The sequence below is a fragment of the Botryllus schlosseri genome, chromosome 16, assembly GCF_051294905.1.
Source record: "Botryllus schlosseri isolate E-star chromosome 16, Bs_hap1, whole genome shotgun sequence".
NCBI lineage: Eukaryota > Metazoa > Chordata > Ascidiacea > Stolidobranchia > Styelidae > Botryllus > Botryllus schlosseri.
Genome location: NC_137251.1, coordinates 13,898,291 through 13,922,674, shown reverse-complemented (window position 1 = coordinate 13,922,674; position 24,384 = coordinate 13,898,291). Strand labels below are relative to the sequence as shown.

At 40.8% G+C, this 24,384-nt stretch overlaps 1 protein-coding gene across 2 annotated transcripts; it reads left to right on the top strand.

Annotated features, from left to right (window-relative positions):
- The first annotated feature begins 636 nt into the window (after positions 1 to 636).
- Positions 637 to 19,455, top strand: LOC145458831 (cGMP-dependent protein kinase 1-like). Of its 2 annotated transcripts, none has more exons than XM_080337325.1 (20): positions 637 to 783; positions 892 to 984; positions 1,208 to 1,332; positions 2,506 to 2,611; positions 4,067 to 4,187; positions 4,366 to 4,473; positions 4,924 to 5,109; positions 5,931 to 6,134; positions 8,378 to 8,536; positions 11,942 to 12,175; positions 12,413 to 12,443; positions 13,476 to 13,606; positions 13,668 to 13,746; positions 14,853 to 14,920; positions 15,775 to 15,968; positions 16,261 to 16,467; positions 17,104 to 17,219; positions 17,426 to 17,589; positions 17,663 to 17,773; positions 19,148 to 19,455. In XM_080337325.1, the coding sequence occupies exons 3-20, from the start codon at positions 1,254 to 1,256 to the stop codon at positions 19,295 to 19,297; spliced, it is 2,448 nt and encodes an 815-aa protein (XP_080193451.1). In that variant the 5' UTR covers positions 637 to 783; positions 892 to 984; positions 1,208 to 1,253; the 3' UTR covers positions 19,298 to 19,455. The 2 variants fall into 2 exon arrangements, with proteins under 2 accessions (XP_080193451.1, XP_080193452.1); XM_080337326.1 differs by having other exon boundaries at positions 892 to 1,178; positions 1,241 to 1,332.
- The last annotated feature ends 4,929 nt before the right edge of the window (positions 19,456 to 24,384 follow it).

Below are 24,384 nucleotides of genomic sequence, written 5' to 3'. Positions count from 1 at the left end.
GAATACAGCTAAAGTTTTTGATTCGGCCCGCCGACGTTTTTCTGCTTTTCATTTGGCCCGCGGAGAAAAAAATTGTCGACCCCTGCTATAGAGATTGTACGTATACGCAGTCTCTATAGTATAACTATCATTGGTGCACGATATACAGCACTGTTCGGTGTTGATCTTTCGGCTATGAGTTTTTGAGGCTTTTCTTGCTCTTTCCATTCTCTTGCGTGTATTCGTCCTTCCTCGGCTGCAGCCGAGGTTCGAACCACAGTCTCTCGTGTCGTTGGATCAATCTCCATCCCGCATCACGGATCCATTTTGACTATGGCAAACAAATAGCACTGCAATGTCCAAATCTAAAACTTGGAAGTAATGGCACCTCTTCCCCAGCTATATACGATCCTACCGGTCCGTAAACGAGCTATTTGATGGCATAATGTATCCATATAGGTATTTACATTGCAGCTTGTAATTTGCCTCGCTTAGGCATATGTAGCACATGGATACATAACATCCATTGGACCGTTCTAAAAATAACACGCCGCTTCTGAGCTTCTTTTTTACTCAGTTTAGTGTTGACAAGGCAAATTTAATGTAGCGCTCCAAAGGGAATATTGTTGTGTAACAATCACAAATCTTACTTATCCCAAGTGATGTCAGAAAACAAATACAATTCCAGCATAGGTGCTGCGGGCAGTTTAACTTAATGTTCTTCGTATATTGATTTCGCCTGTTGTTGTCAGTTCACCAACGAAGCTGATTTCGTACTTCATGTAGAATTTTAGATATTTGTACGTTAAGTTAACTAAATCATTATCTAAGTACGCTATCTTGTTTGAGCTTTTTTGTTCGAGATTTTTTCATGTCAACATAAAACTGTTGACAAAGCTCTTTTCACTTCAGACGAGAATCCCGGTCGAGAAAAATGACCGGTTAATGACTAGCATCAAGCTTCGTATTGCGGAGAGTGTGAAATCACAAAAACTTTTCAAACGGGTATCTATTTAATGAGCAAGTTTTATCAATGCGATGTACGAGTTCACACAAGAAGAAATCCTATTCATGTCATCAGTGTTCTTGGAGATAGACATCACGCTCAGTAAATCTTGCTGCTTTCACTCTGAATACTTGTGACAGGCATTATATTTTCGCGAGTGGCTTAGTAAAACAAGTTTATAAAGGAGCATCGGGTATGAATATTGAAATTTCGTGTTGACAGTTACGGATTAACACACACAGCGCTGAAAAGCAGCTTAAGCAGAGAAATGGGCTCTTCATCCTCAACAGCTGCTGGCCAGAAAAAGCGGCGATCAGCACGTCCGGCAGAAGCCAACGCCAGTAAAGGTAAGCTTGAATGTGTGATAATTAGGCTTCTGTAAATCTGCATCGTAAAGTTAAAATAGCGGGTATTATGACAGGACTGAGCATTGAGTAAACTTGTCTATACTAATTAGAGCGACATGCCGATAATCGAACTTTAATCTAATTTGCTAAATGTTTCTATGCTTAAATTCTTATCTAATTTCATTTTTTCCTGAAAATACTGCAGAAGAACTGTATAACGTAGGGGCGGCCAACCCGTGGCCCGCGAGAAGGTTTTGAGTGGCCCGCGAGGTAATTTCTGATATATTATCAAAATATCGATTATCAAAATGGATTGCCCGGATTGTGAACTTGCAAGGCCAACCAAAAAATTGATTGGTCTGGCCGCAGCACTTGGGATGTTGATCACTAAATTATCAGTTCCGACGCATCGGCAGATCCATGGGCCAGTCACATTTTTGGTAGATCTTCTTGCATCACAATAATGTATAATATTTTGCGGTAGATTTATCTCAACTAAAAGTCTTCTTCACGCTTCGCGCAATATGTGGTTACTCGGTTTCTTGCTTTTAATATTGTTACTTGCCATTCCTGAAAATGAAGAAAACGCCTTACGTACCAGATTGAGTCTAACTACGCTATATTCGCAATTTCGAGAGAAAGCGTCGCCCAGCATGCGATCTTGCGTTCGCGCTCACAGAAAGACCGTCGACGATAAAATCTACGCACAAAATGATTGACGCACGTTAGCCGAAGCTATCGATATCGATATGTCCAGGCGCCGAAATGTACTGCCCTTGAAAACTGAGCCCAGTGATATACAGCAGACCCGCAATATAGGCCTACTCAAGTAACGATATTATTAATGACCTATGAACTTAAAAGAGGCCCGCGCAATGTTTCGTCAATTGCATATGGCCCTTTGGCCGAAAAGGTTGGCCATTCCTGGTATAATGCGAAACAAGCCGAGCTTGGTGTATAACTGTTCACTGTACAGTACATGCATATGCCATTCTCAATCTGATTTGATCAAACTGAAATTGATCTTTTTGATATTTCTTTCTGATTAGGAATTGAAATCAACTTTCAGGTTTTTACAAATTCAGTAATTCTGATTCTAATCTAATTTGGAAAAGCTGATAATTTTCGAGTTGATCAACTATGGACTGAGGTATTCTCTTCTTTTCATCGTAGATCCTGAGCCTCCAGAAAAATTGGATTCGCCCACCGTCGAAATGGATGCAAAACACGATAACGTGCTTCGACAGCAATTACAATCGAAGCAAGCTGAAGTTGAAAAGTGAGTTCATTTTCTAGATGGATTAACAGGGTAATCAACTAATCTTGTCTAGGCTGAAAAGACTTTTTCGTATTTGATCTGATATAGTTGCACCAACGGATGGTCTAAAATTATATAATACACAGCGTAGGCTTGTTAAATGTTACACATCGACGCGATCACCACTGGCACAGTTATATTATCAGGATTTTGAGCCCCACATGATGGAAATAATAATTATAGTCTAAATTATCATAAATACATTTGCATCCGCTAGGAAGTAGGCTAATTTGTAAAAGTTTTAATTTACATCGCCCGTGTTCGTTGTGATTTGTCGGCTAATCTAATAGTCTATCCCATACCCACTGGACTAGTGGACTATACCCGATCTCAAAATGTTTACTGCTGTGTTGTTAAAATTTAATTTATCAAGATCACGGCCTGCCCTATTCCGAGTTATTTCGGTGCATCGCACCATGTCTTCAGTCGGGAAGTACAATTATTTGTGTATTTTCTGCTCCCTGACCAAATAATATTAGATGAATGGTCTTGATGAACCTTCCTTCCACTCATGGCTAATCAGAGCTGCCGGATCAATTATTATTAATCTATCAACATTACGAGGTTAAAGGTAAACTTCTTCAGCAGACTATGCTCTATAAGGCTGGTCATAGGAAATTAAAATGAACCTCGACGTGATCCGTGAGACTAACATTTCGAGTATAATAACGTATAATATGTGATGGTACTTGATAATTTGCATCACAGGATCGGATTCCCCTCAACGTTTCGGCGACAAAAACCCTAAATCAAGTGTAGGCTATTACGCTCAACTTCTCATTATGTCCTGAAGCTCTGATATCAATACCGCGAGCAGCCACTATTTGGATAAATATTTGGTTTCGGAATAACTCGGCAAATACATATGTCGCTTGCGGCCCTTCTCTTAGTTTGGTTACTGATACGTAATCGTATTTTTGTGAAATGATTAACCAATACTAAATCCCAGTGGGGATGTATTTGTTGTGGTTTGGATACGTGAGTATTTAGAGTCACTCCGGTGGCCACGATTGATGCTTTCTACAATGTATAACATTTTAGTCGTGTCGGGGCTGTTACTGATCTGTACGAGCCATGGCGGTCTGCATGATTGTGTTGATTCAAGGTTATGGTCGCTTGATAGCTGAATAGTTGAATAGTAACATAACAACAGAATGATTTCTCATTAAGGCGCGCCGGTGCGATACTAACGCATTTTTTAGAAAGTAGATTTTATTCGTAACATTTTAATACACGCAGTATAATGCCGATTGACAGTACCGGTACAGTAGCCTATTATGTATATTTTTTTCATGCAGTGATATACAATTCAGATACGATTACATCACTGCACTTTAGGCCTATTCTTCCTTGGGCGATTCATTACGTAACACTATGTCGACAAGCGCTCCCGTACCTCATTCCGTCTGTCTATAGGTTGTCGGAGGAGATCAAATTAAGAGAAAAAGATAATCAAGACCTAAAGGAAACACTGAAAATCATGACCCGTGAATTGGAAAACAGAAATATTCCTGAAACCGCCGATGGCACGGAGACGGTAGGTGAAATATCACGACACTCGAAGTGGGAAAAGTTCGTGGTAAATGACATGTTGCGTTGGTTTTGGAGAAACAACAATGAATATTACATCGTAAAACATTGTATCGTAAATAACTTAGAATAAATACATCAAGCATTGCAATGCATGTATTTATATATAGCTATTCCTTTCTCAGGCAAACTCCGAAATTACGAAATGCAAGGAAAGTATGAAGTCAAAAGACTTCGAAATCGCTGAGTTGCAAAAGAAACTTCACAATCTAAAGATACAAAAAGACAAACAGGTAGGCTATGCCCCACGTATATACGCGTTGAGCGGTGACCAGAAGGGTATTTCTGTATACCATGGGTTGCTATATACCCGGATTGCCGAATTTCTTGCTCTTGAAAACAACTTATTAGCTGTCAATAATAATTCCAAGGGGCATATCTACTATTTCTGCAATCCGAATCACATACACATTATTTCAGGACTCTATGATCAATTTAAGGGTATTGTTGATTTTTACGTCATGTTTGCATCTCAGTACACGGACTGAAGAAATAGCAGTACCAATGGAGATTCACGTTCTGCAATTAGTTTTTCGATATGAGTTTTGAGCTAACTGTACAAATCGTAGGTTACTGATACCTTGACCTTGGTGATTTCCTGGGTCGGATTGAGAAGAGCAATATTTTGCAGCTTGTCAATGCACTTTCGCCGCTGACCACTGAATCTTGCTGTCCTTGCCTAGATTGAAGTTTTGAAAGAGACAATCGAGAAGATCATCAGAGAGAAAGACTTTAAGCTACGCCGGCTGGAAGCCATGTGCGGCGAAACCGAGCACAGGCAAGGCATCATCCCGAACTACACCGAAAACATGCAAGGACAATACCGCTTCGGGATTTCCGCGGAGATACCGGCGCAAAACGACGCGAAGGTATATAGGCGCATGCCCAAAGCACGAATAACTTTGAGGCAGTCTTAGACAGCTTGACAATTCTTCACTGATTAGAGCGAAATGCCAGTAATCTAAATTCTAATCTGATTTGTGAAATGTTACTATACTGCTAATTTTCATTGAATTTTAATTTCTTCGGGTTTTCCTGAAAATGATAAGGGGTAAGTGTATAGTGCTAAACGGGTCAAGATTGTTGTGCAGGCATTTGCCATTCTCATGCTTATGGAATGAAACTGATTTGATATTAACTGAGCTTGATTTTTGTTGTATTTCTCCTATTTCGGAACTCTATTAAATTTCCAACTTTCCGCTAATTCAGTAACTTCTAATCGTTATCTATAATTTGTGAAATGTTGCCATGCTATAATTGTTATATTCTAATCTAATTTCTGCTTTTCCTGGAAATGCTACAGGAGGAGTGTATCGCGCGAAAAGAACCTTGATGGCTTGGTATACAGACATTTGCCATTCTCGTGCTCACGAGAATGAGCTTCGGTTTGATATAAACTGAGCTAGACTTTTGTTTTATCTCGTTCTAACTAGAAATTTTATGTAATATCCAAGTTTTTTTGAATTTAGTTATTCTAATTGTGATTTAATTTTGTAAAACTGTGTAGCTATAATTCCGATTGTAATGCAATTCGTAAAAGCTGAAATTTTTCTAGTAGTCCAATTCTCCTCAAGTTTTTGCGAATTCAGTAAATCTAATTCTAGTCTAACTTGACAAAAACGTGTAGCTATAATTCTAATTCTAATCCAATTTGAAAAATATGATTTTTTCATGTCCTACTCTGGTTTAGACCACGGGGGAGGCGCCGGAATCCGAATTCGAGATCGGCAACATACGACGCGCGTTCCGCAAGAACATCTTTCTCTCCAACCTCGGGAAAAGCCAAATCGAGGAGCTGACCCGGTACATGGAGAAGGCCAAGATGAAGGCAGGGGAGGTCATCATCAAAGACGGGGACAACGGGTCCTATCTGTACGTCATTGAAGAAGGGGAGGTTGGTATATTTCGAATGCATCACGTATAGGTGCAATAGCCGCTGCCGTCGTGATCATTGAAACAAAACCATTTAGCCAATCAAGAGCCGTGATTTCGTGATTAAAAGCCTTCTCGCCGTTATATGGTCGGTTGTACGCCCACTCTTCTGCAGCAACTTTCGAACGCTTTGAGCGACATCTTAACGACTTTCCTGTGAGATTCTTACAGGCTCATTGCTGTTTTTATCAATAATATAATATAGAATATTATAGAATGAGATATTAAAACGTACCATTTTTGATGTTTTCCAAATTTTGGACAATCCTAAGATGTATGTATATTGTATATACGCATGCGAAGCATTCAGTGGTAACACTACACTCTTTTCACATTGTGTAAATATATTCGGAAAACTTATTGAATTGCATAGGTCGTATTATATGAATTGCCACGGTGCAAAAAGCCTCTGATGCGAAAAGCATCACCAACCAGGAAACGCCGTGTATACAGTTGGCACATTATACGCTATTGTGGACATCGGTGAGATGCACGATTTTCGTTTACAGTATGCGTACGGGGATTTTCACTAATCGCATTCAACAACACAAGATCGCGACCCCTGTCATCTTCGCTAGTTTGACTCAAATTCCGCGTCTACTGTAGCATTAGACGCTTTTGGGATTCATTTATTTCATTTCAAGAGTCTCCGGACTATATGACACGTACGATTCATTGTCCAAATGTAACAAACCGATTGTGTAGCGGGAACGCGCCACCTCTTTATTGGAAACACAAGCGCGTACCGTTAAGCCGACGAATTGCTCAAAATAGGGACTTACGAGTCGGCTTATCGCGCCTTAAAAGTCATCGATAAGACGCGAGATATCGTTTTCGTGAGTAGCTTCCAATTGTGCTCTTTCCCGTGTCTTGTTTGCGTAAGCGGCGTTGCACTTAGCTGATGGCGCTGATTGATTATTTTGCTACGTCGCATGTGTTCAGTGTTCACGGTGCTTCTAACGATATGTGGACTCTGGCATTCAATAGTTTCATTTCCTATTGGAATAAGCTTGTATGGGATTATCATCTTTGGAAAGTGTCGGTCTAAGCGTAGGCCTGTCATCGTGCTTTATCACAATTCGTTTTTATACCCTGACATATAATATTTAGCCAGCTGCCTTACTGCCCCGGTACTGTACACAGTTATACGCTGCACTGGGTGGATTCACCTATCAAATTTTAATTAGAATTCATCCTCCGAAGTTTGATCAGAACAGGCAACGGCCATGAATTCTGCCATCGGCAAACAATGAGTGATTCTATTCGTGCGAAAAATTAACGCGACGACAGATTACGCGTCGTCTGGATATGCCTCATTCTTATATTTCTGCCTAGGAGTCGACTTTTATCAACATCCGCCAACGTAATTTGTGCCAACAACAGGAGTTCGTGTATAATCTAAAGTAGTGCATTGAGCTCAAGCCGTCTGTTTGCCTCTATTACTCGAATTTTCACGCCAGTGACGATTACCCTTTATGAGTGTCAGTCAAAAATATAAGAGTTTATTTCAATGTGAATACAGTATGCGTTTGATCTGTGATTCGAGCTCAATTTGCGGCGTTAAAATCCCTCGGATTCTGTCGTCAACCTTAACCGTATTTCGCATAGGTCGACTCAAATCCAAATTTACAATGACATATTTGTGAAGTAGAGAGGTCATTTCGTAGCTGTTCTCTGTGCGACTCCATAAGGAATATATATGCCATTTAGTTGCTGTTTTAGTATTCGTGGCCTGGCGACGACATCCATCATTTTTTTCATCAGGCTATAAGCTGCCTACTTTTAGCACCGCCTTGCGCCCCGTTATATGCTTTTGCAGGATACCGCTTTTTACGCGAATAGCATGCAGGAGGAGCCTATACCTACAGGTCTACTCAATTGGCGGACATTTTCAGTGTTGGATTAGGCCCTGGCCTGTCTCAGTATTTACTTGTTTTTTTCACACAACCAAATCCCTTATCGTTCATTTGACTAACAGAACAATAAATACATTTCGCCTATTGTTTTTGCTATTACCGCTTTACCGGATTTTGTATATAGTTATATCGGGGCCACGGTTATATCGTCTTACATCAGTATGACTGTAAATAATTTCATGAGAGCTATAACGGACCAAAAACTTTGCTAAAAGTAGTCAAGTATCCTCGCAGCGACTGTATTGTTACAAGTTGTCACTAACTTAACCAATTTGCGTTATACACATAGGTCAACGTTGTTAAAGAGCAGGACAATCAGCTACTGGCGACTTTGCCGCCGGGGTGCGTGTTCGGGGAGTTAGCGGTGCTCTACAACTGCAAAAGAACGGCCACCGTACGAGCCAAGACCGACGTGGTGGTGTGGTTATTGAGCCGACAAAACTTCCAGGTGGGGACTGTTCCTATGTAAATTCTGCCAAGGCGAGATTTTCATTTTATACATATTTGCTTTATGCCGTAAAGCTGTAATGGCGATTGATCTTTTCTCGGATGTACCATTTGCTGGCCGCTCTAACGTGAGGTTATGTTGACATTGTAATATTTGCCTTCGTCACGTCGTTAAAGAGGCGAATTTTCAGACCTATATTGGTAAGTTGTGTTTCCAGTCGAAATAGCCGAATAAGAAATGAACGAAATCACATATTTGAAGAAGCTGGTTCCGGTCATGTCTTGCGTTTCTCTCTACAATATCCTAAATGTCCATAATACCCAATCGTATAAATATATGCAACTGCGTCGACCAGAAATCTTTAATCAACTTATCTTCTGTTAATGATCATATTTATATGTTTTAGGCTAGGTGTCTCATACACGCGGCCCGCAAGAACATTTAGTGCGGCGCGCGTCGAAATTTCGGATAATCAACTATTAGACCAGGGGTGGGCAATAATTTTCCTTCGCGGGCCAAATGAGAACTAGAAAACACATTGGCGGGCCAAGTGAAAAATTTCAGCTATATTCTCTAGCGTATATTATATTTACTTCTAAATCACATTGTTTATAAATGCTGCTCAGTGAATATGTTGATGTTAGGTAATGAGAAAGTGGCTGTTAATTATAAAAATATCTGTTTGCCGTCATAATTCGAAACAATGTTAGACATGATACATTTTAACTCTCTTTAAACCCCTATCCCCGTTCTTCTGTTAAGACACTAACACAGTGGTTCTCAGACTTCTTTTAGAAACGCCCCCTTTATGATAGTGAACATTTCACGCCCAAGCCCCCCTCCTATTATGATATCACAACATTTTAAAAAGAGCAACCAGCATGCTAGCAATCCCGACAGATAGTTTGATGGTATGGAAGGTTATGGATGTTGATGAGAGAATTCTGTAATATCAAAGTCAGACAATATACACAGGGCAATAAAGTATTAAGCTTGGGATAAATCGCGCGGAGCGCGAAAAAAAATCATTTAACTTTAGCTTCACGCCTACCTTGAGATTCATTTACGCCCCCCAGCACGAGAACCACGGCACTGAATTGTATATGGGATAGTGCAATGCTTGTCTTTTTTGCTGCATTCCGACCAGTGTGCAGTGAAGCTCGAATATAACCGTGATGTTGAGCGAAGTTTGCAGTGTTTCTGAAATTCTCCCTCCCTTGACCGAGTGTTTCGTGTTTTTGTCATAATTAAATCCTTAATCTCGGCACGGTCGACAAAAACTAAAAAGGACGGGTTTATCCCTAACTCCAATATACAAATATTTAGTGCTCTTCTAAACCACCTTTGAATTTCAGCTTTCGGCTTTCTCTTTTTGACATGTTCGTACATCCTTTATGGGTGATAGATATGATGACTGATGAGTCATACAGTAGTCGCGAGCACTGATTGACTTGTTTTTCGAATTAGGGATTTGGAAACGCCTCAAGTAACAATTTGAATCACGTACCGTATAATGCGCAATGTGACAATGGCGATAAAGAAAGTTTGACCTAAACTTTATGGAAATAGTGATTTCTTGGGAATTCGAATTTTAATCATGTTTAGCCACATTGCCTTCATTTTGAATCTGGATACGCATGCGAGGTACGTATAGGCAGGGTAATCGTGGCATGAACATGCTTCAAAGTAAACGAATTTCCTGTTTAGTTCATACATCCTATGGTTTTAGTCCACGCATAAACATTCAAAATGCAGGTTTATTCTTGTGAATTCTGAGCAACCTTTCGCGGGACGCACAGAATGGCTTCGCGGGCCGCATCTGGCCCGCGGGCCGCACTTTGCCCAGGCCTGTATTAGACAATGTCACCCGTGAAATAAGCATCACTTTCCCTTCTGGCATGCCTGGAACACGATGATTGGTCATACCGAAGTGTCGAAGTTTGCCACCGTAAATACTATCATTTAAAAAAATGGTCGAAATTTCAATTTAAGATTGTACAGCTTGCACTTGTCGGAAATGTCCCAAATTTGGCGCGTAGCGATTCTTTAGGCAACCTGACACTTTTATCACTAAGCAAGTGAAATTTGGAAAAAAAAGTTATTTTTGAACCACCCTATTACTCTATTAGACATTATTTAAGTGCTACATAACTTCTTTAGCGTTGCAAAGTTAATATTCACTCTAAGATTGCTCCAAAAACCAGATCATCATCATCATCATCATTGGTTTATTAGCAATTTTATCAGTTCAATACACCACAAAAAATGCGATACAATGAATAGACAGGAAGATGTCGAAGCGACTTGGATTTGTCTATGGAATCGGACACCCACCTTGGCCTAGGCGTAGTAAAGAAGAGGCATGCACACTGAATGAAAGTAAAGAATACAGTATAGAAAAAGAAAGCGACAAGAAATAGGGCGGCATGTCATGGGAAGCGAGATCGATAGGTCAGTCGTGGTCCGGTAATCTTGAGGATGGACTGTATTTATTTAGTAGTAATTGCTTGTATTTCGACTTGAATGTGGACATGCTCGTCGACTGTCGGATGGCCGGCGGGATACTGTTCCACACATCAGGTCCGGCGTATTTGATGGAGCGATGATCTTTTCGGTCGATCATATGATATTTGGACGACGTGGACGCGCGTGTGTTGTACTTGTGCGCTTTTGATTCAGAGGTAAAGAAGTCATTGAAATATTCGGGGCAACGACCGCAGTGAAACTGATACATAAACTTGGCGATTTCTAGTTTCCGCATATCTTCTATGTTTAGGACGCCGAATCTCTTCAGCAGCGACTTATTGGATGGGCAGCCAGGCCCCTTTGGGGCCCTAGCTATGATTAGGAGCACTTTATGCTGTAGTTTCTGCAGTGGCTCTGCAGTTACTCATCAAACTGCTCTCTCACACCACTTTCAAAAGCTACCATGTGCTATCACGTCACACTTCCTATTACCCCTGACTTGATGGTACAACACGAAAAGTCTTCAAGTTAATAAATTCTTTACTGCAATGAATGTAGGTGTGAAAGCAATACATGACCTGTAGACGATTCGTGACCGAAAATTGTGACTTGGACACCACCTTTCGTAGAATTACCAGTACTCTGACTGACATGTAGACAAAATGAGAATGACTCGAGTTGACTCGGGTCAAACGTTAAAATCAGAGAAGGTCAGAAAAGGAACACGGTGTCTTGGCTACAACCATGGACCCAACAAACTATTCGCGTGTCATGGGGAATAGTGTCACAAGGTCGCCACAAGGTCCAATAGATAACAATCATCCCTCACTATTCGATTCGAATCATTAGAACTGATTACTCGATTCCGATTCGAGTACGCGAATCATCATTCACAGTCCCAGAACGACAATTCGTATCTTTTTCGTGTTACGTTCGCAGAGCATAGTGCAAAGATCGGGAGAAAAACTGAGAAAAGCGTACATCGCGCTGCTGAAGCAGGTCCCGCAGTTCAGTGAGTTGTCGGAGGAGAAAATCACGAGAATTTGCGACTGCTTGGTGAAGGAGAATTTCGCCGCGGGAGAATACATCATAAGACAGGGCGAAGTCGGGGATACGTTTTACATCGTCAGCGACGGGAAAGTCAAAATCACGAAAAATGTCGACCAAAGCCAGGTGAGGTATTCATGCGCAGACTTATACAACTAGATCATTCGAAGACAAACTGCCGAAACTGATACACTCTTAACGAAATGAATGTATATTTACACTCGAAAGGTGGCATAGCCTATACTTTGAGGTGTGAATGTTAATACACACTATTTTCCCTAAGAGTGTACGAGTACACTGCTCTTTAGCAGCATACCGCGGTAGGAATCGCCAGACAATGGTACGTTCAATTCTATTTTACAGGATGAAGAATTTCTATCCTACGTTGAAAGAGGTAAGTACATCAAATTTGGGAATATCTTGTCGAGGGATTTGCAGTATCATGGCCTGGGCGGCTGTTAAGTCGGTTTAGTAGTATCCTTGTTTTGATCAATGCAAATGCACTGTAAATCCATGGGTGGAATATATAGGTGTATTTATCAGATATCCACCATAGCGTGGGGTGTAAGTGAAGTAAACGGCTTTCACACCCTTGTAATGGGTGAAAATGAGTCAAATACACCAATCCTTAAGAAGATATATCCCAGGGGTCTTGGATTTTACGGGGTGCTACACGAAACGGAACCCACCACAATCCCGAGATATATCGGTACCTGAAAGCGCAGGGTTGTAGCCAAGCCTTAAGGTTGTCAATCACAATTATACTCCGAGTCAATTTAGTGTTGAGACACGAGTTCAAATCATATAGTTCACGATTCAAGTTCATCATCGAGTTCAAGTCAGGTTTAACTCACTTTTTTGAAATTCTTGTGTGATATCGTAGTCCTCGCATTTATAAGAAGGCTCACTTTGTTAATCTTAACATGTTTATTCAAGCAAACAGATAAAAGACAGTTTTTGGGCGTTTTTCAAGATTCGGCCCTGATACACGAGACTTGAATCAAGTCATGCGCAATGACCCCAGTCCAGGGGTGTCAAACATACGGCCCGCCAGACCATCTCAGCCGTCCCGCGAGGTCATTCTGAGTAAATTGAAAAATGATGTATTATACAACCCAGTTGTAATAGAAGTAAATGTCGAGCATACTCATCGGCGACATTATAACCATCTGTCGACAGTGTTCAGTTCTCACTCAAGTAACCATCAGCAACAAGGCGTCGACATTGACACTACATTTTTGGGAAGGCAAAAAAGTGCACACTCTGTAGAGAGTTTTCTGATAAAATGGACCATGGACCATGGCGTTGTTTGGGGCAAAATTTAGCTAAAAGTCAAGTTCGTGATGAAAACAGATTATGATTATCGATGATGTTTAGGGCCCACAGTCTTACACCCCACATCTGATGTATTCATCATCAACGACAGGTGGCTTTTTCGGCGAAAGAGCCTTGCTCAGCGACGAACGACGAGCCGCAAACGTCATAGCCGATACTGACGTGATATGCCTCACCATGGATCGCCAGGCATTCACTTCTTTAATCGGGCAAATATCAATGGTGCTTATAATATGCCTGAAAATGACAATTGAGTTTCTAACACACACCACTGTATTACTAGTCGGAGAGTTACACCGAATTGCATGGCGTCGAGAAATCAAGCAAATCATCTTCAGACAGCCGGACTGGAGAACAATTCGGTGAGCTAAAGCTGTGTGTCTATATCAGAACGATATGCAGTTATTATACGCAGTTGTTAGTAGTAGAATCGTGGTTGTCGCGCTGATCACATCTCAGATGTAGTGCGCCTCGTCTAAAGGGTTATTATAGGAAGTTTTTATCAGATATCTTACGGACACGGACTTGTACAATGTACATTGACTATACTAGTTACATGATACATAATACTGGGAATCCAACAGTTCCACCAACATCAGTTTCATCGATACAACATACATGTATGTATAGGTTGTATATGTATAAAGCTACAAGCCAGTCTATGTAAATTACACATTCAACAACGTTATATAATATATTTGGGTTAGTGAGAAGGTCACCTGTGAATTCTGCACTTGGCAACGCCTAACCCCAACCTAACCGTTAACCCGAATAATGTAATACATACATGTATTTATGTATTGTATTACATGTACATGTACATAATAATACATACATGTATGTATTATTGTAATTGGTATGTATATTGCACACCAAGTGCCGAATTCATCAATTGTTATATATCAGAACTCATATTAAGTGAAACATTGAAAAACTGTCGAACATATTAATACAATAATAATGCATCGACTTCATTGAGAACTGAGAACATCTTTTCTTGTTGTTGTTGTGTTTGGGTATATTCATGGTGTTTCGTCTTCAATAGTCATTAACACCAGGCAGATATTCTTTACTAAGATTTGGTATCTGCCGACCTGAAGCACGGCCCACTTGTACGTTTTATGTAACACACCGCTTACGCGAAACACAATGGCGAGGGGAGCCTAGATAAACCATCCAACCCTTGCGGAGAATTGTGGAGTCGACCTTGGTCGGACTCGGACTTGCAAACCATTGGTGTTGCAGCTGTGGAACATGCTACTACCAGGGTTGGACTAATTCTTGTGGAAAAACTGTGTAGCTACAATTCTAATTGTTATCTAGTTTGGAAAAGCAGAAAATTTTGAAAATCTGCTGGCATCAGCTTGTGTTTTGTACGAAATCGAAGTCCAACGAAATTATGTTTCTCTCTTTCGGTTAATATAAGGACGTTCTATAACTAAGAAAGGCCTGCGGTATTCTTTTTCAGAGTGCGGATACGGCGTTCCTAAGAGCGACCGGGAGATCATTCTCGCGACCTCGCTGGAAGACATAACGGTACGCGTTTCACTACATCAACTATATCTGAGCATCGAATCATCTATACTCAATTACATTTATAAGTAGCAACGTGTAAGTAGTAGAGTAGCAGTGCCGACAAGACAAAATAATGGTGGCGCGTATGGTTTCTTGATCTGTGGGTCGTGGGGTTCCATTCCCGGCCGGGTCTGACAAAGACCTGATTAGTAAACTGTTGTTAGCATCGCAAGACTTAGAAAGCTTTACAAGTCTTAATCATGCTCCATCCTTGTTCACAGCAAATGCACATCATGCACTCATGGTATGCTTATGCAGTTATGCACAGATCGTGTGTACGTATATCATGAGTTGGTGTATATGTCGCAAAAACATCAAGGACAAAAATATATAACGTTCTCTTCCTAATTTCCTAAACACGCTATGCCAACTGCTTTTAAAAATCCATATTGTAAAAACTAGGTAGTTTCGCCTATAAAACTGTTGAAGTTGAAGAAGTCTGAAAGCATAGCCACTTGAGTATATAGTGGAAGTAAGCAGATCCTATACTCAGAGTTGGTCAAAGTAGTCATCATCGGTACTCAAGTAGAAGTATTTCCGTAGATTTATTCACAAGTACAAGTGACAGTAGCCATTTACAAGTAGGTAAAAAAGTAAGCGTTCTTTGCAAATTTTTGTCCAACAGACTGAAATCTGTTAAGTACAAGTATAGTGTAAAATCATTGCCACTCGTAGAACCAGTGCGAGTAGGCCAAATCTACTTTAAGTTCTTTGAAAAGTAGAAGCACGTCTTTACTGACCATCTCTGCCTATATATAGTACTCCACAGTATACATTGTTAATGACATCCGCTGTTTTATCTGACATATTTTCAGATCCTAAAACCGATTAGCAAAGGCGGGTTCGGCTCTGTGAGCCTAGTAGCTATAAAAAGCTTGGGTGACCGGCCCCTCGCCTTGAAGAAAATCAGGAAAGCATTTATAGCAAAAATGGGTCAAGAGCGGCACGTCGTGGAGGAACGAAAGCTACTCATGTCCATGCTGTCCCCGTTTATATGCAGACTGTATCGGTGGGTCGCGTATGCGATAGGTGAACTACTCACGACAAATATGACTTACGAAGTAGGCTTTACTCCCATGTGAAATTTCGGCACGGTACATGACATCACGCTGTTTTTAATTGATGGTAGATGCTGAATTATTCCCGTGTCGTCGAGCACTGAAATCGTATCGAATCGCACGAATTCTTGTTATTACACGCATGAGCTCAGACACCTGTTTTGTTATCAAACGTTATGATTGCAGCGATTTCTATTAAGCAACATCGAGAAATAAGAGCGATTTTTCATAATGCGCATGCAGGACCTACAAAGACGAGCACTACGTTTACATGCTGATGGACGCCTATCTGGGAGGCGACATCTTCATGTACATGAAGCACCGTGGCCCGTTCCGCGAGGACGGCGCCAAATTCGTCACGGCCTGCGTGGTAGAAGCGCTCGGGTACCTGCACTCGAGAGGGATAGCGTACAGAGACATGAAACCAGAAAACCTCATGATAGACGAAAGGTATCTCCTATACGTCCCCCCTTCTATAGTAGGGGTTGGGATAAAATATTTTCATATTTTTCGAAATCGGTTAAAATTTTTCCAATTTATAGTAGAATTAGAAGTACTGATTACGCAAAAACTTGAAAATTGAATAAAATTGCGAAATATAAACTAATACAATTAAAATCAAGTTTAGCTCAAATTAGGGTGAATTGCACAGATGCCGATCAAAAAGTAATATCCGATCGCCTTTATCGGGAATAATTTAATCCGCGTGTAAAGGTCACTTGCTGGTCATGTTGCACAGACGCGGATTTAGCCTAATAAAATCCTCCGATTTGTGGTAATCTGTACAACGGAAGCAGGTCGATCACTAGCATTTAATCGGCGATTACGGATTGATCGGCATCAAGCTTAGCTCGTTCCGCACTATACAGTTCTCCAGTAGCAATTTCTAGAAAATAGAATATTATATTAGAATTAAAATTAGAGCATAGAAACATGTTACAGATCAGATTGGAATTAGATTAATATCATTTCGTTCTAATTAGTGTGATTTGACAACAAGAATTATTATCTAGTTGTTCAAGTCTGCTTATACTGGCGTTCTGACGCATGCGATTTTATGCGTGTGACGCTTTCGATTTTACGCAGAGGATACGTGAAGCTGATTGATTTGGGATTTGCCAAAAAGATGGCGAAGGGCAGCAAGACTTGGACGTTTTGTGGGACTCCCGAATATTTCCCGCCTGAGATTCTTCAAAATTCAGGTTCGGTCGGGTCGTGATTCAAATGCGACTTAAATTTATGTATTCGATTGACTCGACATAAAACGAGTAATGATGAAAATGACTGACGCGTGTGTTGGTAGGCGAGGTTACTATGTCAGATAGTGGTCAGGTAATCTTGCGGGCTGATTAGTATTCAATCGATTTTCGTATTGTCGTCTGTTAACAAATTCCGTTGAAACTTGCAGGTCACGATTATTCGGCCGACTACTGGTCGCTCGGGATACTGGCCTACGAGCTGCTGACTGGCACGACGCCGTTTTTCGCAAACGACGAAATGACGGTATACGCCAACATACTCGACGGCATCGAGAGAGTGAAATTTCGCCTGAACGTCCCGAAGAACGCCGAAGTATCCACGGATGCAACATCTTTCTGATATTAATGGGACTATGCTAACGAGCTTTTCTCTCGTGTTTTGCCAGCTATTCGTGCGGAATCTCTGTAAACTCGACCCGCAGAACAGACTCGGGAACTCCGCTGGTGGATTCAATGAGATACGAAAGCACCGGTGGTTCAGGGGATTTCATTGGGAGGTATATGGTATCCTACTGTGTGTATTGCTGTGAAATGTCGGGAGATCGTTCAGAGGTGGTCAAAGTTAGTGGTACCTTATCTTTTCGAACCAGGTAATCAGCAAGCGAACCCCAAATTTCGGAGTCACAATAGCGAAAACCTACCAAACCACACAACCAATGCCTTACTACCAAATATTGGTGCACAAAATCAACTGCGCATCAACAACAGCGTTAAAACAACATATCCATTAAAACAGGATTTTCAAACAAAACAAAAAGATCATAAAGATTCTATTTACTGCAAATCGGTGTAAAATCAAGTATTTTATTAAACAATGTTCAAGTAGAAGTAGAACTAGCCTCTCAAGCAATGTTCCCTCTCTCTAAGGTCATCACTTTTGATTTTTTGTGCGCAGCTTAAAGGGAACATTGCTCTCAAGTAAATATTGCAAGTAAGTTAACCCTACTTGAATAATCCAGAAAAGTAGAAGTACTTGGTAAATGATCACCATGGCTGGAGAGCTAAATAACTTTCAGCTTTTTCCAAATCACACATTCGAATTAAAATTGAAGATACCCGCTTTTACTAAATTAGATCAGGATTCGCAAAAACATGGAAATTGAAATAAATTCCGACATACAAAGAAGTATTCAACAAAAATTAAGTTCATACCATAGAAAGACATAGTTCATTCTCATAAGTATGAGAGCGGCAAATTTCTGTACACCAAGCTTGGCTTGTTCCGCACTATTCAGTTCTCATATGGTATTTTCAGAAGAAAGAAAAAACAGAAATTATATTATAATTGAAATAAGATCAAAGAAATTAGAATTAGATCACAGAAATGTTACTTTATTTGATCTAATTAGTCAACTAGAAAGATCCGGTTGTCGAAGTCTCATGACCACCTCTGGTTTTGAAGGTAATCCAAGAATCGCATCTGACAGGCAAAATCACATTTGTCCACTGTCTACACTTTCGTCTATACCAGTGGTTCCCAACCTTTTTCGACTCATCGCCCCCTTTTCAAGCTCAACGCGGATCATCGCCCCCCAGATTTTGTGAACCGAAAAATCGGTATACACTTCGTAATCATTGGCTAAAAATTGACTAAAAAAAAGGTCAACTTTTCGGCTCGTTGTCGAATTATACACTTTTGCAACCAAATTTTCATGGGTTGACTAAAAAAATGTAATTTCTCCGAATTGACTTCAATTTAGCCGTTTTAACGCGTCATCGCCCCCTTCAGTAATTTCGCCCCCTTTGTCATTTTTCGCCCCCCTATCGCCCCCTTCGTCATTTTCGCCCCCCCCCCCTTGGCCGCAAAATCGCCCACGTTTGGAGCCACTGGTCTATACCTACGATTTTAGCGCTATACCTGTATTCTTCAGGGCATGCGACGACAATTGTTGTCTTCTCCAATCGATAGCACCGTGGCCGATCCCACAAAATCAAACTACCTCGATGCTTCAATCGCCGATAAGGAAGATCCCGATATTGGAGAAACTCCAGACTGCTCCAGTTGGGATTTTGACTTTTAGACAACGAACCGACGAAGCACACCACACGAGTTGCACATTAGCAACGAGTTCCAGCACCATCTCACGCCGACTGGATAGATTATATAATATGTTGATGCGACGGCCTCCTGTTAACAATATGCCTTTGATTTTAGCAAAGAAACAAATCTATTTTGAAACGTGTTTTTGAAATAGCTATGCACTTCGGGAGACAGTCCGATGTAGCAAAGCATTGGTAGATCAGCGGAAAACCACAACAATCGGTTGACGTTTCAAATCATGTGGTGCAGGGGTGGCCAAACCGTGACCCGCGGGCCACATTTAAAGGTTTTGAATGGCCCACGTGGTAATTTTCGAAACTAGTTATATTATCAAAAATGAATTCCCCACTTTATAACTCTCATAAAGTTAGTAGGGCATATTCCACCAGGGTGCCCATCTGCCCATGGTAAGAGGATTGACCAGTAATGTTTCCAAGCGGAAAGGAACTGCGTCTCTAATTTGGTTCCGCAGATACTGTCGCGGGCCTTCATACTTGGTGCAGTGAATGACGTAATACTCACCTGTTTCAGGTACGCCACAGATTTCGCAATGTCAAGTATCGCGAATCCCTAATCTACGCAGACGAGAGTTCAGTTTGTAATGACCAGTTTGCAAACATAAGTATAGCGTATAGGCTCATTTTGGCAATGATAGCACAGGGGCATGAAAACTCGTGGTTCGGAACAAATTTCGGTAAAAGGAATTCTCCGCATTGCTGAAAAACTCTGATTTCTATTTGAACTCGCAATGCTCTTAAATGAGGTACTTACATTCCCTCTCTGTGATCTCAATGGTACTGCTGTGACGATACTCGGATGCCGCTCGCTTTGCAAGCTTGTGAACAGTCTCGTTACCGATTATGCCCTTGTGACTTGGGACCCAAATTGAGGTGAATGGATGGCATTGGAAGATAATGCAACACATCTTTCGGCAATTTCCCTAATTATATCGTTCTCTGTGTGGCTTTTTTCGAAAGCCACCAAGGCACTACGACTGTCCGAAGGAATAAGCAGATCGGCCGATTGTGGGCAATGGTCGACTGCCCAAGACAGTCCTTCTCGAATTGTCATCAACTCCGAGGAAAAAATCGACAGTTTTCTGTCTAATGTGTCCTTACCAACTTATTCCCCTAAATCCCGGGCATAATATGCTGGGCCACACGTTTCCTCTGATTTCGACCCATCTGTTAATATCTTCGTCTGATTTTGAAAATGATGATTGATATATTCCTTGCATTCGATCTAAACTTGGAGAGGATTCTCCATTTGCTATGTGAGTGAACAGTGAACACATATGAGTAGGCCTATCAACTACACAGTTTGTAGCCAACCAGGGAGCTATTGGGCACGTTTTACGACGTATAGTTGGTTACATGCTGGGTGTTATTTGTTCTTTTTATCCATATTATTACCGGTGGCGAGTAAGGTAGTAGTACGCTCCATAGCTGTAACACCAATGAATTGTTCGGCGATTAGCCATTTCTATTTCCGGGGCTCTTAAACAGGGTCTTTAGACCAGTTCGGGGTACGAAGCACCACATCAGTGGGTACGAGATAAATTGTTGAATTAGGCCTATATATGCTGTGGAATATTTCCTTGGCCAATTTATTCAACTGGAAAATTGTCTTCGCTCTACGCGCGATTTTATGTGAATGGGCTTTCTGATTTTAATTTAGGTACCATCGGATATTGTGTTGAAAATGGACAGGGGCTACGAGAAATCTTATTGGAAGCACAAGGGGTACGATCGGTAAAAAGGATAAGAAACAATGCTATTACTATGGTTCAATAATGATTATATTTAAGTTTTTATTGATATGTTCCAATGAATCGAAGGCAAAATCTAAAGCTGATTTAATTTGACTTTGGCAATGACAGTAACAATAGCAACAGCCTACTTCTCGCGACTATACCAAAACCCGGATTAGGCTACAACGCTCAAATGCTGTCTGATATCAGATCAATCTTCAATAGATTTCAAAATATTCTACTTAAAATTGTGGCACGCAAAGGTACCTACCTGCCTGCGCTATACCTGCAATATAATAACCCGACGGTTTTACAATGACATGATGCATCCTCTCGCATGATGTCTGTAACTCATTATTTTAACGAATCATGCCCTGCACAAAAACAATTTTATTCAAATATTTGAAAATATAATTTTTCCGTGTCAAGCGTGAATAGTACAATATGGAATTACATTTTCACTATGTTTGTGGAATGCCTGTCTGCAAGGTCCCGTCAAATATAAGACCTACTTGGAAATTGTACATTGAATATCCCTATTATTGATCCTCAGGCCCGCGGCGTCATCATAGACTAAGAAATCGGCCCGCGAGCACATTTTAGTTTGAGGCCTCTGACCTAGGGTGTACCAAAACTTTTGAAGGGTGTACTACTCGAATGGGTGTACTGGGGTGTACCAGATCCGCATTATACAATGGACCGATAACTAGGCAAGTTTATATGCTTTAGAACAGGTTTACCGGATTCGCAAGATCGTACAATGTTCATATATTCTTCATAATATATCAACTGTACGCAGCTTGCAAATTACATTCGGTTTCTGCTGGTGTCATAGGCAAATGTTTCTCCACATCATTTAACCGTTGGTAATGAACTTGTTCTTCTTGGAGTAGAACAGGGCGACGTTAACATGTGTTTAGCTTGCAATATCGATCTACTAAGATTCTTGAGGAAACCACTGGGATGGCGCAGACATGTTGAATTGGAACTTCCTGCGAAATGCTTATAAATAACTCAGTGTACAATGTAAATATTAGCGGGTGCGAGTTTGAGAGTCGCTCTGATAGATAGTGGTGCGGTAACCTCGAGTCCTGATTGGTATTTTGCATTTCCTATTTATTACAGTCTTACAAATCCTTATTGCGATTAAGCCACGGCATGATGCCGTAAAAACATACTTATGCGGCCGCATGTGCTCATAATTAAATTATCGTGCAATATGCAATTAGAATTCCCGAATTGGTTCCCAAATCGTATTTGAGTTTTTCGCTGATAATCCCCGGATCAGGAATAATCCGAGAATTATCAACGAAAAACTAGAATAACTCCGCTTCTACAAGTCGGAATTGACTCAAATTTGTTTTGCATCGTCTTTGAAGACAGCTCAACAATTTCATGGGGTTGACAGAAAATTTTGATTTTTTTTTTAATTTTTAATATTAAATTAAAAATTTCAATTCAAGATTGCACGGCCTCTATTGGTTGGAATTGAGTCAAATTTGGTGTGCATCGTTTTCTTAGACAACCTGACGATTTAGTCATTAGGCAAGTGAGATTTGGAAAAAAAAGTATTTTTTGAACAACCCTAATATATGCACGCACGTCGCACAATCACAACAACAAGAAGACGAGATCGCTCATGCGTTTCGGGAGGCTATTAGAGAGAGAGATAGTAGTAAGAGATAATCACACAGATATCACCGAACGCAACGAGGGCTATGCGCGGTGCGGTCCATATAGTCAATTTAACTTGTCGTCCTGACTCAAGATAGGCCATGACGATTGACGACTCTCTGAGATGCGGCCGTATGCTATATGTGTAATCGAAGTGTGGCTGGGTACAGTAAAATAGTTGGACACGCCTGGATTAGGCTTACTGTGGAATCGGTGTGTTATGCGGTCAGGGGTGTACGAGTTTTGAGTAAACGTCAAAAGGGTGTACCACGACGAAAAGGCTAAAGAGCACTGTACTACTGTATCCTACTTTTCCGTGTCAACAATGCACTAAAAGTTTGCTGCAGCCTTGTCGGTTTTGAAGTGGAGGTCATTTTCCAGTGTTACAATTTCAAACTCCAGCTGTTCAGCATCAAGACGTGACAGATTTCATTATATCGGACAGCAGCAACGAATAAAAAAAGTTAGAAACATGGTACTAAACTGCGTTGAGTGTAAGAGAAACAAGCTGTGTTCAAAAATGCAATACATAATGGGCATACAGATATTGAAAATCTGCTATTACTTAACGGCTATCTGTTACCGAAGTTACCGAATAGTAATGTTGTTTACTACTTTGGCATTGTCCTGGACGTCGAGCTACCATAACGGATACCCCCCCCCCCCCACCATTTTAAGAAGACCATGGATGGCATTCCGTCACGTCGCCTGTATAGGCAGTGCATCGTGTCCTACGTCGATCGATATCTTTTGATTTTATTACATGCTGGTATATTACTAATTGTAATTGAAGATATTTGATATCATCATTTTAAATGTTTATATATAGGCTATGTATTGTCATTTTTAAGCTGCATGTTAGCGTGATTTAAACAAGAATAGTTAAACCTAGGGTTGTAACCAAGTCACAAGTCAATCTCACTTTTGTAGTTTTGACTCAAGTAAAGTCGAGTCATTTTCAATTCACCACCGAGTCAAGTCCGAGTCCAAGTCTGCGAGCAAAGGCATGAGTCCGAGTCATGGTATTATGACTCGAGTCCGAGTCCAAGTCATGGTGTTGACTGCTCAGTTTCTAGTTGAAGTCTTGATAAACCCACTTTTCATAACTATGTTTGGTGATATCGAATGGTTCGCATTTATAATATACTAAATTTCCTCACTTCTAGTAGTTTCTGGTCATATTTTCAAGTACCATACCAATAGACGAAATCCCAATAGTGCGGTTACTTGACTGTTCTTCGAAATTACAATGAAATGACGGTCATGGCAATCTGAGTTTCGAGTCATATGGCTTGGTTCGAGTCATGCGCAATGAATCCAGTCCAAGTCAAGTCAATACACAGATTGAATCGAGTCGAGTCGAGTCATCTGAAAATCGTGATTCGAGTCATTACATCCCTGGTTAAATTAATCAATCTATATTATATATATATTTAAAAGCTCATTGGTAAAAATCTGACGAATATTGGCAAATGCTGCTATTCGATCTATTTTCAGAACAGGCTCGCGGGCTACTCATCTGGTCCTCGCGGACTACCTGGGGCCTGACGGCACCGTGTCGGTGACCCATTGGTCAATTAACACCTTTGAACTTGATAACGTCGAAGTTCCTCGCGAATTGTCACACATTCAACATCTTTCTG